Source organism: Ahaetulla prasina, chromosome 1 (assembly GCF_028640845.1).
Source record: "Ahaetulla prasina isolate Xishuangbanna chromosome 1, ASM2864084v1, whole genome shotgun sequence".
NCBI lineage: Eukaryota > Metazoa > Chordata > Lepidosauria > Squamata > Colubridae > Ahaetulla > Ahaetulla prasina.
In genome coordinates, this window is record NC_080539.1 from 350,032,919 (window position 1) to 350,047,908 (window position 14,990).

Genomic DNA, 14,990 nt, shown 5'->3' on the forward strand with positions numbered 1-14,990 from the left:
ATTCAGTGTGTCTTCAAAGACAGAGATACTCACTGCATGGGTAAAGGCATCCCAGATCTCAAAATTGGAGAACAAGAATATGTACGACATACTCCATGCCTCAGTTCTTGGGCTAAGAACAAATGATCTTATTGTATATTAACATTACTATGATATAACATACTTGCATTGTGGGTTACAATTTAGAATGCTGGAGATGGGGGTTGACCTATAAAGCCATTTTTGCTCAGTATCTAGAGGATTATCTGCTCCAACCAGAATTGCCTGACCCAGAGATAAACTAGTCTCTAATTCCTAAACGATGAAGAGGGCTCTAAGCTAGAAAGAACTTCATGGTGGTGTTACTGTTTTGAACTAACCTTCCAACAAAAATTAAGCTATTTGCTTCCTTGTTGACCTAAAAATGTTAAAATTATTTTGGAGAGCTTCCTTCTAAGTTTATGTACTGCAGCGTTGTTTCTTTTTTATTATTTTTTTTAGTTGCAGGGTTTTTAAAAATTTCATTCTAACCATGCCATGGATAGTGTAATTTTTTTTTTTTGCTGTATTTACCATGTAAGTTGCCAAAAGTCACTAGATTGTGGTGGATATAAATTTAATGAATACTGTAAGTGGACAACTGTATTGCCCCAAGGGGCAGACCTACTTCAATCTTATAAATTTTTTTGAATTTGAATTGGCTGCTGTTGCAGAATATCCGATTCAGATTTGTGCCAAACACAAGGGAGGCAGTATTTTTGTCTACATTTTTTGTTATGCAAAGAGCAATACAACAACATGCTCCTTGTATGTTTTGTTAATGAAATATATTTTTTGCCACTTCCTAAGTAGCAGGTTGGACTGCTAGTCCTGAAAACATCCTGGTTGGCAGGTGCTGTAGTTATAGTAATAATAGAATGATCTTCCAGATGACAAACTTAAATGCAAGTTATTCTGCTTTAAGGGAGACTAATGAATTGCTTTTCAGGCAAGCTCATGAACATCTCTACTTGTGAAGAAACATCTGGTTTCCCATAAGCTTGTATACAGGGACACATTAATTGAAAAGTGAACACATATGAAGGACAACTCACAATATTCTATTGCTAGTGTCTTACAATATACTCCACCAAAAAGCTGGCACTGCTGTAATATAAATTTATGTGATTCTCCTATAGAGACTTTCCCATAAATTGCATAAAGAAGTACAACAAAACAAAAAAATCTATCACAGCAGAGAAAACTAAACAGGAATTGGAAAGGACATAAAGTAAAAAGATTAGAAATATTTATTATGCGTTCTGCTACATGTTATAATTCGCTGTCAAAATAAAATGCGCAGATGGATCTTTATTCAGGGACTTGTGCTATATAGTCACATATCCTTCGTCAAGGCAGTAACTGGCAGACAGTTAATAAAATTATTTTCCACTATCTGTACAAAGTAAAAACAATGCAATGTATTCTTTCAAATAGTAACTAAACTCAGGGTGTTTTATCGGGATACTGATCTTGGTCGCTCACTTTCTGTTGCCAAATAGGCAGCCAAGGTCTCCTGAAAATCATGAAGGTAGTTGTATTGCTATAAAGAAAAAAGGATGCTTCAGAATGATTGGACTTCAACATTAGAATGACTTAACTTTTTCTAATGATATGGGTTGGAATGAGTGGAGAACCACAGAAAAGGAACATAGAATGGATTCCCATTCTCCAATTCTACCAAACAGATTTTCCTCTCCTCTGAAGGTGTAAAGACTATTTGTTCATATAAGAGGATAGGCTTCTACAATATTCCATTAATAGCTGAACTGGCTGCCGAGGTTAGTCCCTGGATTCTCCCTACCTCCCCTGAAAAATCCTTGATTATAACAATCTTCAATAGAAAACTCTCTGCCTCTGAGGGAAAAAAATACTTCACAGTACTTAATCCTAACGTGCACCACTTAAAGCAAGGAGACGCAGCAAATAAGTACAAACTAGTTTCATAGTACGTAGTTGTGTTATAGGTAGTCCTTGACTTACAACTGAGTGCAATTATAGTCCTAACTGGTACCAGTTATTAGGTTGGACATAATGGGGCTGCTCAATTTTACAGTGATCATTACGAAAACTTGGCAAATGGCCATAAATGCAGATCAGTTGCTGAGCATCCAAAATGTATCATGTGAATGTAGAGGCAGCTGTTGGAACTTCAAATCTGGGTCATAAGTAGCCCTGGGGAGGTCCACTGTAACTTCAGACAGTTGCTAAGCAACTAGTTGCAAACTGAGGACTACCTTTACTGTAACCTGCTGTATCTAAACAAGTGATATTATTTTTTATTTATTATTAGTATATTGCTCTACTCCACAACGGCTCCAAGTAGTTTTTTGGCTGTAAAGAAAATATAAGTCTATAATAATAAAAAAGGTTAGAAACATCAAGAGAGTGACGAAATATAATAGCCCTAATAAGCACCATTAAAAGAAACCTCCCCCCCCCAAAGGTTCTCTTTCAGCTCTTTGTAAATACTCAGTATGGAGGATCTGGTTCTTATATGTAGGACAAGCAGTTCCCCAGGAGAGCTGCCAGTGCCACCATTAAGATGATACTCCAATTCCCACAACCTGCTGTTTAAAAACTCTTCAATCCATTTCAACATGGTTGAACATGTGTTGTGCAAGCCCAGCTATACAAAACAAGGAAAGCTAAATAATTTTTGGTTAAGTATTTAGCTGAAAAGCAGCCTAATGAGAAAGAAGCAATGTAATTTACACAATTAGTGAAATAATAAGGGCAGGGCTATGGATAGGAAAAAAATGAATGCAGGGCAAGGTATAAATGCTTCAATGTACCATTTTGGTGGGAAATACCCAGCTGCGTTCATATCTGGATGGACGGCTGTCTTTTGAAGACCATTTGACAGCCGTCTCCAGGAGAGCTTTTTACCAGGTTCGCCAGTTGCGCCCCTTTCTAGACCGGGATGCCCTATGCACGGTCACTCATGCTCTCGTGACATCTCGTCTGGATTACTGCAATGCTCTCTACATGGGGCTCCCCTTGAAGAGCACCCGGAGGCTCCAGTTAGTCCAGAATGCGGCTGCGCTGGTGATAGAGGGAGCCCCTCGTGGCTCCCATGTGACACCTCTCCTGCGCAGACTGCACTGGCTACCTGTGGCCTTTCGGGTGCGCTTCAAGGTTTTGGTAACTATCTTCAAAGCGCTCCATGGCATAGGGCCGGGTTATCTACGGGACCGTCTGCTGCCACTGATTGCCTCCCACCGACCCGTGCGCTCTCACAGGGAAGGACTCCTTAGGGTGCCGTCAGCCAGGCAGTGCCGACTGGCGACACCCAGGGGGAGGGCCTTTTCTGTGGGGGCTCCCACCCTCTGGAACGAGCTTCCCCCAGGTCTTCGTCAAGTTTCTGACCTTCGAACCTTTCGCCGCGAGCTTAAGACACATCTATTTATTTGCGCAGGACTGGACTAGAATTTTTAAATTTTAACTTTGGTTTTAACGGGGTTTTATTATTTTTTATTGCAATTTTTAATATTCGGCTTCATTTAATAAGTTTTTTAAATTGATGTTTTATTTTGTATTTATATGTATGTTTTTATTAGGCTGTAAACCGCCCTGAGTCCCTCGGGAGATAGGGCGGTATAAAAATATGATTAAATAAATAAATAAATAAATAAATATGTGCAGGAGAACAGAAGCTGATACTGGACCTGGCCGGATGCGAGACAAGACTGACAGACCCAGAAAAACCAACAAATCTGAGCGCTGCTAGTTAGCTGGCATAAAGCTAGTTCATCCCAGGGGTGCACCAAGGATAGGTGTGCAAGTGCCAAATAGAATGAACTAGCAATCTAGGCTGTCAGAACTTTGTATGTAGCGTTTGTAGATTTCACTGACATTGTATCCATGTGCTAAATAAATAATAATGCTTAAATAAATAAAGGTATAAAATGGACTAAAAGGTTTAACAATATCAAGGAGGATCCAGCAGGAGCCATGGATGTGGTCTATGGCCTGAAGGCAAATAGGGTGTATTTAATCCAAAAAATACTTTTAGTACCAAGCAAAATGTCTACAGTCGAGTATCCTTCAAAGTTTTGGGAAATGAGGTGTACAGAAATAAATAAATTAAGCATCTTTTAAGTTCTATTTCCTCCTTGGCAGGTCTAACCTTTAAAGTTTGTATTGCACCTGAACCTCTCAACTCCCTCATGCAGTTTATTGCCTGCTGTGGAGTTATGGTGTCAGATATCTGGAGCAGAAGGCAAGCGGCAACTGTAAAAAAACCGTAGAATAACCTAATGAACAAGACATTTTTAGTAAGGAGGAACAACCTGTTTTAAAGGTAAACAAGGTAGCAGACTAATAAGATTCCTATGCTTATTCATGAATTCTCAGCTTTTCACATGTCAGCTATTTTGGAAAATATCAGTGACAGCATTTATGCAGATTAGGCCTATTAAACATAGGAACATCTGAGCCTGAAACAAGAATTCAAATCCTTTGTGTTTATAGTTTTAATAGGGATTTATCACAGAAGCCTGGCCAGCTGGATTCAGAGAATGCAGCTTCTATGTAAGCAGGGAGAGATGGTCAAAAAGCGAAGATAGCAATCATAATCATGCAATTCAAGACCAATCCTAAAAGAGAGCTGTGAATATCTTGATTTTTTTTTTACTACCCTACCTGGCAGATACACTCATATGTGGGGAAAATTACTTGCATTTCTTCCCTTGATTATGTGTTATTGAAAATATGGTAAAAGCTATAAAATGGAGATTTGCTAGACCACTAGAGAGATCAAGAGTAGATTAGGTCAGTATAGAAATAACATAGTATTTTTCCTATTTTACAGCACACTCAAAGATTCTTGGAAACCATGATGTGAGATGTTGGCACTTGCTTTACGACATGTCACCTTTCTGTGAAATGCTTTTTATGTGATTTTTTTTAAAAAAAGTAGTCAGGTGGTCCGAAGCACTAAGTTAAGTGTTTGCTGTCACATTATTGCTCAAGGTTATCATGATAGGGGCTCAGCCTCACTCTTGAAATTTTTGCTGCAATACAAGTAGGAATCTTTTAGGCTTGCCAAAACCTTCACACTATTGGCTGAGTAGAGCATTATATCAAAGAATCCTTGATATGAAAGACAGTATGCATTTACTTTTCTTTCTTTCAGTTTGTATATAACCATGTATCTCGTATTCTAGCTTCTCATGGTCAGCTTTTTAAAAAAAGGATAGTTCTTACAGTTTATAGAAAACTGTTTATCTCCTTCAAAATTAAAAATTCAATGAGTTACTGTTGGGTGTGAGAGATTAAAGAGAGCTTTGGTTTTTGAGTAAGTCTTTGTGGTATTGCAGAGAATATTTTCCCTGGTATGAAGAAAATAGTTCTGTGATTGGCTGCAGAATGTTACCAGTAGTATTAAAAAAGCAATACTTCGTAATTTTTTAAACAGAGCACTTCACTTACTGAGACAGGATCGTCCAAGTCCTCCATAACAACTGAAAGAAATAAAAAAAAACACCAATATATTGCAATAGCTGTAAACATGACAATCTTCCATAGCCAAGATAGTTTTTTTAAATTCTGCTGTGAATGACAGTTCTTCAGTTAGAGGTCTTCAGTTAGATTTATTATTCCAAAGTCTAACTTAAATACAATGCTTTTTCTCTAGGACTATTGATATTGATGCTTATCAGCTTTCTCACAATAAGCTGTGATCATATATTCTAGAGTAGTATTTTTTATGGTAGTGAAATTGTCAAAGGAGTCTGAACAGGCCATTGATTATTCTACTCTTCAATGCAACTTTAGTCCTTTAGATAGAAAGCAGAAAAAAAGTACGCATCTCTGATCTGTAGTTTGGAATGATACAGCAGAAGCTGACTGCAGCAAATAGAAGTCAAATTTTGACACAGAGGTGGCAGATGAACATTTAGTGATTGAACTACTTTCAAAGAGGATAAATAACTAGAATATCAGAACTCAACTGTATTGTGGCTTTTCGTTTACTTTCAAGGCAGTTCCTCAGTTCATTTAGAATGACACAGCATCTGGCAATATCTGGTGTACCTCCATCAGGAATAGGATGGTGATGCACAGCAATCCCATAATTCTGGTATGTTTCCATGAGGTGTGGGACACGGTACTTTGTGAGTTCTCCTTTGGTACAGAGTACAAATACATCGAGCACCCCGTGACTTTTTAGCTCATCTATAAAAAAGGCAACATAGTTATATATTTGCTAAAGTGTTAAATGCAATCTGAATCTATATGATTTTTATGGAATTGATTGCAAAACTACCAGTAGTTAGAAGAGTAATTTCCAAACTTCTAAGTAGCTTTCCCTTCAGTTATAATATGTATATCATCGTCTGTTAGGCAAATAAAAGATGTCAGATTTAAGCCTGCCTAATTTTAGTAGCAGAAATGGCATTTTGGTGTAAAAATCTGCTATTTTGTTATTTCATTCTGTAAGCAAATATAAGAGATTTCAAGACAGACAGCAATATTTACTGAGAACATGGTAAGATTATTAGATTAAAATAGTGTTAAAAAAAATGTCCCTTTCAGAAAAAAAATCTTAAAATGCTTACATTTTAAAAAGAATATACAAAAACTGCAAGTAGAAAATTATAAAACTGCATCATTTAAATAAAATCTATAGCCTTGACTCTTGCTGAACCTTAAATGTCAGTGATGAGTGATGCTAGAGAGTATCAATTCTAGAGAGTTAAATTTTAAATTACAATATGTATTTTTAAAAGTACTTTTTCCATGCAGAGGACTTAAGCAAACCAATCTGTTATTTCACTAAAGCTCATACTTTAACTAAGATTGCCGTATGAATATGCCCATGCATTTATTATGTTTTGCTTTTCAGGCTTTTTCTCCAGTTGTCCATTATCAGATATTAATTAGATGATTAACAGAAAATGCTAGAATTCCAGTTGTGGAGTGATGTTTCACCTAGTCTACTTTTATGTGCAATGATGAGTATCGTTATGCCATATGTTAATGCAATTGCTTTGCAGAGTTCTCTCATCCTTATTTTTGTCTTTCTTACAATAGTGTTACAGGTTTGTAGGATACAGGTCCTTAATACAAATAAATGGTTAACTGCAGTTCCAAGGAATTAAAACTAGATTTGTGAAAAATAAGCTACTGAAGGACATACCTCTGTACCACTGATAATTACCTATATCTTTCTGAAGGTTTCTTTTAATATTTTTGAATCGACAACCTAAATCAAGTGAGAAGGATGAAAGAAAACAAACAATGCTATTAATGTTAAAACAGATATTTAAAACATTCATAGATTCTTTCTTAGTCCACTTCTATGCACTTACCTGGTAGTGAGCTGATTCCTAGGAATTGGGAATAAGCTGGTGATAAGGGTAACCTACAAGAAGAATGCACAAAACTCAAAGGCAGTAAGTTTTTACAAATTGCCATTTTTATCTACTGTATTTACTCTCAAGACATACAACTAAACCTTCAGCAAGGTGAAGCTGTTTATGCACTGGGATCTTCCCCACTTCATATTTTATATTTGAATACTGAATGTAATCTGAATAACCCAGGGCAAGAAGCAATGGGTGGAAGCTCCTTCAGCCAAAGAGAGATCCAATCTGGAACTAAGGAGAAATTTCCTGACAATAAGAACAATTAATCCATGGAATAGCTTGCCTCCCTGAGTTATTAGTGCTCCAGCATTGAAGGTGTTTAGGAAAAGATTGGACAGCCATTTGTCTGAGATGCAATAAGGCCTCCTGCCTTGGGCAGAGTGTTGGACTAGAAGGTCCCTTCCAGCCTTATAAGTCTATGAATGTGTTTCAGTGCCTATGAAGGAGCATCTTTCTAGATTCAAGGGTCCTGCTGGATCAGTAAGTGGGGGATGTGGCTTTTGCTGAAGCTTTGGCAGTTTGCAGCTTCACTTGGAATGAGAGGATCTGACTACAGTGGCTCAGACTTCCATTACCATTTGACTAAGTAACTGTTAACAAGGCTTCAATAAGTGCAAAATGCAAGGGTCTGGCTGCTTCACAGGGATATATTGTATGAGTTTTGTGGACTCTGCTTTGGCTTCCTATTAACTTCTGGATGCAATTTAAAGTGCTGGTTTTACCTATAAAGCTCTTTATGGCTTTAGGCCTAGTTACTGCAGGACTGCATTTCTCCACTAGAAACAGCTCAACCACTTCCTGCACTAGGCAGGGGATTGGACTAGAAAATCCCCAGAATTCTTCCAATCTTTATATTCTATGATTTAATTTATGGGAAAGAGTAATAAATATACGTAAGGATAGGAAAATAGCTTAGTGAAAATATTCACCCCCAAGTATGTAACATTTTTATAAGCATTAGAAATCACCTCCAACACATGGAGAGCTAGACATATGGATAAAGTAGCCATTAAGAATTCGCTGTAACTCTATTTTCATGTCAATCTTTACATGTACCCTGAATATATAGAAGGGGAGGAATATTATATTGATTCCAATGGAAGAGATTAGACCAAATACCGGTACTAGACTAATAGAAGACCTATACTGAACACCTCATTCTACATACCAAAATTTTGGGATGAGATCTACAGTAGATATAGCTCTAAGTTCATTGTCACACTTATAATTAGTGTTCCTAATCACACTACAGGTCATATCAACAAGAATGACAGAAGTAGGACAATTTAATCCACCCAACACATTAAAAAAACCCAAACCATCCACTTAAAAAATAAATACCATGAGAGAAATGTAGAATTTTTTTTTTACTTACTTACTTACTTTACTTTTACATTTTAAAAACAAAAAAATAAAAAAAAATGTTTAACAATTCTGTCTATAATTTAGTCATTATAGAAAAAGACAAGAGGGTTATGTTTATTACTCTGAATTCTTGAAAAGAAGCAAAATGGCTATTGTAGTATTCAGAAGATACTGTCATTTAAATGACAGCCAAAAATTAAAAAGTGGCATCTCATTTATATAATGTGGATTAAATTAAGAACGTCAATATGTTAATCAGATATAGACAGAATATTAAAATTGCTCCCAAAATTTTAAAAGGTGATTTTTGCTCCACCACCTTTAGTCTTACCAGGATACTTGAAAAGGTGTCTGTTCTTCCTCCAGGGGCTCCTCATCTGATGAATCAAACTCGTTTACCTGCATTGCACACATCTCAAGAAAATATTGCAAGAAAATAGTTTTATGCTATGAATACATTTACTGCATAAATTATCACAGATTAACTACATTAATTTCCTTTGCTACACATAAGAATTTAATATCTTGAAAACCTTTACAATTGCCTACAAGTAACTGATTAGGACTGCTACATGTTTAGATTTTTTTAAATGCTTATGCCCCTAAAATTTAGATTTCCTCTAACATTTCAAATTAAATAAGAACAGGAAAAGAAGGATATGCAGTTTGGAAGGTAGAAATTAGGATTAGAAGGGAAGAGTTATTATAGTTGTAGATCACCTGGGGATTTTTAAATGGCTACAGTGGTGAAAAGAGGAGTGTCAAAGATTAGGATAGAGATACTGAGTTATGAGAAAAATAACACAAAACAATGCTGAGACTTTGATGGCAAAAGAAACAAATATGCATTAGGTCCAGGAACCACTAAAACCCATTTAGGGAAACAAAGATAAGGATGTGATTAAAGGATATTTGTGTGAATAAAAGTTATAGAATTGTTCTGGAAATGATTTTTGAAAAAGTAATAAGGAGTGAAAGAACTTTAAATGTTTTGTTAGAATTAGTTGTAACAATATAGCAGATGGGAGAAGGAAACAAATATAACAACTTTAGATAAAATAAATTTTAGGAGAAATATGAGCTTTTAATTAGGTCTTTGTTGTGCATCAAATTTAATTCCTTACAATTTATGTTTTAAGCTATTCAGATTTGTTGGATACGAGATGGGCTGCAAATATATTTAATAAATAAATAAATCCTAGAAAGCTGCTTCTGATCATGCAAAGCTGTCACCATAACACCTGTTTACAATTCTTTAAAGCTTTTTCCTGGAATTGCACACTAGCTGTAAAAGGTAGTTATGCCATCTGGAAAAAGATGCAGCTGTTGTAGTTCATGTTCTAAAGCACCTTTATGGAATCAAGTCTAAATACTATACAACTCAAATTATTACCAATTAGCTACCCTGGGAATATCACATAAGTTCCCATCATATTATTCTTTTTCAGATTAACTACATTAATTTCCTTTGCTACACATAAGAATTTAATATCTTGAAAACCTTTACAATTGCCTACAAGTAACTGATTAGGACTGCTACATGTTTAGATTTTTTTAAATGCTTATGCCCCTAAAATTTAGATTTCCTCTAACATTTCAAATTAAATAAGAACAGGAAAAGAAGGATATGCAGTTTGGAAGGTAGAAATTATGATTAGAAGGGAAGAGTTATTATAGTTGTAGATCACCTGGGGATCTTTAAATGGCTACAGTGGTGAAAAGAGGAGTGTCAAAGATTAGGATAGAGATACTGAGTTATGAGAAAAATAACACAAAACAATGCTGAGACTTTGATGGCAAAAGAAACAAATATGCATTAGGTCCAGGAACCACTAAAACCCATTTAGGGAAACAAAGATAAGGATGTGATTAAAGGATAATTGTGTGAATAAAAGTTATAGAATTGTTCTGGAAATGATTTTTGAAAAAGCAATAAGGAGTGAAAGAACTTTAAATGTTTTGTTAGAATTAGTTGTAAGAATATAGCAGATGGGAGAAGGAAACAAATATAACAACTTTAGATAAAATAAATTTTAGGAGAAATATGAGCTTTTAATTAGGTCTTTGTTGTGCATCAAATTTAATTCCTTACAATTTATGTTTTAAGCTATTCAGATTTGTTGGATACGAGATGGGCTGCAAATATATTTAATAAATAAATAAATCCTAGAAAGCTGCTTCTGATCATGCAAAGCTGTCACCAAAACACCTGTTTACAATTCTTTAAAGCTTTTTCCTGGAATTGCACACTAGCTGTAAAAGGTAGTTATGCCATCTGGAAAAAGATGCAGCTGTTGTAGTTCATGTTCTAAAGCACCTTTATGGAATCAAGTCTAAATACTATACAACTCAAATTATTACCAATTAGCTACCCTGGGAATATCACATAAGTTCCCATCATACTATTCTTTTTAAGTATAAGGAGCATTAGAAATAGCAATTGACACAAATATATTTATATTTACCCTATTTATCTCACATAGATGACTGGGCTGCTAATAGACACAAGTGCAAAATTCACTACAATCATAACGACAGCATTAAAACAAAAACTACTAAAGCCATTAGAAATCATAGTCTGTGGGTAATAAAGTGGTATGATAGAGATTTATGACCATCTAAAGGAGTCTGGTAGCACCTTTTCCAACCAACACATGTGGCGTTTGTGTGTCAGTCTATGGCTGGCAAGCTCACCAATACTTATGCCAACTGTACTCATGCACCAGAGGGCAGGACAAGAAACTGACGGAAAACTAATCAAGTAGAGAAGCAACCCGGAATTAAGGAGAAACTTCCTAACAGTGAGAACAATTAACAAGTGGAACAGGTTGCCTTCAGAAGTCGTGAATGCTCCAACACTGGAAGTTTTTAAGAGACTGGATAGTCATTGGTCTGAAATGTATAGGATCTCCTGCTTGAGCAGGGGGCTCGACTTAGAAGACTTCTAAGATCCCTTCTATTCCGATTAAACGTTTTGATCGGGACAGATGCTCCCAGTAATCGGATTTTTTCTATCGGGAGCGAAACTTTGCGGCTTTACCTATGAAAAGACATGCCAAGCTTTAATTCTTCTGGGCCACGAGATGGATGAGGCGTCCATTCGCCAGCGCACAACTATTAGTCTGTAGAGATTCTCCGTCATCCAGGTCATGGTTGTCCCAAAGGTGCTTTTTTTCAGGAGGCCACTGGACTTTGTTTTCGTTTGAAGACGGGAAGCGAAACGTCTTCAAAAGAAAAAACAAGACAGTCCAGTGGCCTCCTGAAAAAAAAACACCTTTGGGACAACTTCTGTTCTTCTGGTTGATCCTCCTGCGGCGGCTGTGATGATCTCCGCCTAAACTCCCATAGCAAACAATTGGAGGGCAACCATTGGCAGCTTCTTCCCGGATTCGTTTCTCCTTTTATGGAACGTCTGTGCTAGCGGGAGAATTAATCCACCAATCGTACTCCCTAGCCTGCGATGGGGGCGGGGTTAGGCAACTTGGGGGCGGCGCCTTAGAAGTAGAGGTAAATCTGGCTTTCCCCGAAAGCCGCTCCGGACGCTTCCTCAAGAACTCGAAGAGTTTCAAATAATTAGCCCAAATTGATAAACGTTAGACGTAATTGTGGCAAAGCTTCTTTTTCAAGGGGCAACTGGATTATCATGCCCAGTTCACCAGAAAGTCCAGTTGCCTCTTGAAAAAGCACCTTTGGGACAACCATGACTTGGATGACTGAGAATCTCCAGACAGTTAGACATAGTTTCTTTGTTAATTTGGCTTCCTTGCATTTTTTTTTCCTTTTCGTCCATTAACAGATTTTTAAAACCCTTTAGCCTAAAACCCATAAAACAGAGGTCACGGTATTTAAAGTATAACGTTTGCCCACCGTGGGCGAAGAAAACTCAGAATAAACTCGGGCCCCCAAAGGCTCAAGTAGAGGCGGGGAAAACGCCGGGTTTTTGCTCCAAAATGCAGAAAATAACGCCGTATAGAAGCTATCCTCCCGCTGTGTTGCTAAGATACCTCCTACCTCAGCGATGCGGATTCCCGCCAAAAAGTAGCTTTCCCCCCCCCCCACCAACGGTTTAAAAAGGCTGATACTCCACCCCTGGCGAAAAGTTCCCCATTTGGCCAATCAACCGGCAGGAAAAAAATAAATTTCCCGCCCAAATTCCTGAACTTGAAAGGACGATTCTTATTGGATGATGACTTTTGAGAGTCGGAATTCAGTATAATAGGCGTCTTTAAAGAAATGGATGAGAAACTGAAGTTCTTTTCGGTTAGACATCAAGAACACGCAGCGCCAACTCGAAGGTTTTTCTTTGAAGAGAATGCGTGTAGGGTCAGGAGATAAATTTTCATAAAAAGCAGGAAGTAGTTCAATATTTAAAATCTGTTTCTGGTAAAGGAATTTATCAAGAGACAGGTAGATTTTTTTTAATGCAGATTTTGAATAGCAAATGTATGAAGCAGGAATGTACCTCTAAACAAAGAAAAATATTTGAAGAAAAGCTGAAGATGATTTAGAAACAGCATCCTTGAAACTTGGCAACTTAAAACAATTGGTCTAAAAGTGGTTAAGGCACCAAGCTGGAAACCAGTAGGGCTTGAGTTCTGATCCCACTTTAGACATGAAAGCCTGCTGGGTGACCTTGGGCCAGTCACTCTCTCTAGTTTAGCCCGACTCACAGGGTTGTTGTGGAGAGCGTAGGAGGAGCAGGGAGTATTATTTATAAATATAATAAAACTGGGATTTAAAAAAATCTAAAAAGAGTGATGTGTGTTCTTCAGATTCCAGAATATACCAAGGAGTGCATAATTTTAAAAACAGCCTATTCCTAAAAAGATTTTTTCTTTAGTACAGTGTTTTTTAAACTTGGCAACAATATTCTGGAAGTTGAAGATTGTACATCTTAAAGATGAGATTGTATCAAGGGTGCCTTAAAGAGCCATGTATTGCGTGAAATGGTATCATCCGGGCATGTTGGCTATGACTGCTCATCCCCAGCCTGTGGTCACTGCATTTCCCAAGCAGACTATAGAATAGAATAGAATTTATTGGCCAAGTGTGATTGGACGCACAAGGAATTTGTTTTGGTGCATATGCTCTCAGTGTACATAAAAGAAAAAGAAAAAAAATACCTTCAACAAGGTACAACATTTACAACACAAATGATGGTCATAGGGTACAATTTAACCCTTAATGATAGCAAAAAAAAGTTAGTCATACAGTCATAAGTGGAAAGAAATTGGTGATGGAAACGAGAAGATTAATAGTAGTGTAGATTTAGTAAATAGTTTGACTGTTGAGGGAATTATTTGTTTAGCAGAGTGATGGTCTTCGGGAAAAAACTTCTTGTGTCTAGTTGTTCTGGTGTGCAGTGCTCTATAGCATCGTTTTGAGGGTAGGAGTTGAAACAGTTTATGCCCTGGATGTGAGAGATCTGTAAATATTTTCACGGCCCTCTTCTTGATTCGTGCAGTATACAGGTCCTCAATGGAAAGCAGGTTGGTAGCAATTATTTTTTCTGCAGTTCTAATTATCCTCTGAAGTCAAGACAAGATAACAATAACCCCTTTCCATTTTTCTGATAACTAGCTTGTGGTCTTGATTAAAATTTTCAGATAAATTCCATAAGATTAATTATATTTACTACTCCTGTTCTAGAAAATAAAATAAGACCTGGTTGTGGTTGTCCTTGGAAGAGAAGCCATATGAACAGCAGCAGTGAGTGACATTGCATTATATTTTTTGAGCCTCCAATGTCTCTAAATTGCTATCTTGGAACAATATAATTTCTTCCCTGTAAAATGTCAATGTAATCCATTTGGTATCAGAAAATGTATTTAATAAACAAAGGTATATTTCTGAACTTCATATTGTGAATATATTCTGAATATAGGCCCCTACCCTCTGGAACGAGCTCCCTCTGGGGCTTCGTCAACTCCCCGATCTCAAGTCCTTCCGCCGCGAGCTGAAGACGTTGCTGTTTCGAAGAGCAGGACTAGCTTGAATGTAGTTTTAAATTGGGATTTTTAAAAAAAGGGGTTTAAATGAGGTTTTAAATTTGTATTTAAAAGTTAGAGCATCAATTGAATTTAACTATCTATTCTTTTAGCTGTTTTTTATCTATTATATGTTTTCTGTTGTTTTTTGACTGAACCGCCCTGAGTCCTTCGGGAGATGGGCGGTATACAAATATAATGGTTCTCCTCCTATCTCTCCGACCGGTCGCAGACGGTGTTGACAGGGGGG

The 14,990-nt window shown here is 36.9% G+C and overlaps 1 protein-coding gene across 5 annotated transcripts; it reads right to left on the reverse strand.

Moving 5' to 3' along the window:
• Positions 1-239: 239 nt before the first annotated feature.
• CDKN3 (cyclin dependent kinase inhibitor 3) lies at positions 240-12,785 on the reverse strand. Of its 5 annotated transcripts, XM_058163049.1 has the most exons (8): positions 12,765-12,771; positions 9,085-9,167; positions 7,332-7,384; positions 7,160-7,225; positions 5,973-6,195; positions 5,452-5,483; positions 4,148-4,251; positions 240-1,561 (listed from the first exon to the last, which is right to left on the reverse strand). In XM_058163049.1, the coding sequence occupies exons 2-8, from the start codon at positions 9,165-9,167 to the stop codon at positions 1,475-1,477; spliced, it is 648 nt and encodes a 215-aa protein (XP_058019032.1). In that variant the 5' UTR covers positions 12,765-12,771; the 3' UTR covers positions 240-1,474. The 5 variants fall into 5 exon arrangements, with proteins under 5 accessions (XP_058019032.1, XP_058019036.1, XP_058019034.1 ...); XM_058163053.1 differs by lacking the exon at positions 7,332-7,384 and having other exon boundaries at positions 7,181-7,225; positions 12,765-12,785; XM_058163051.1 differs by lacking the exon at positions 7,332-7,384 and having other exon boundaries at positions 12,765-12,785.
• Positions 12,786-14,990: the final 2,205 nt, after the last annotated feature.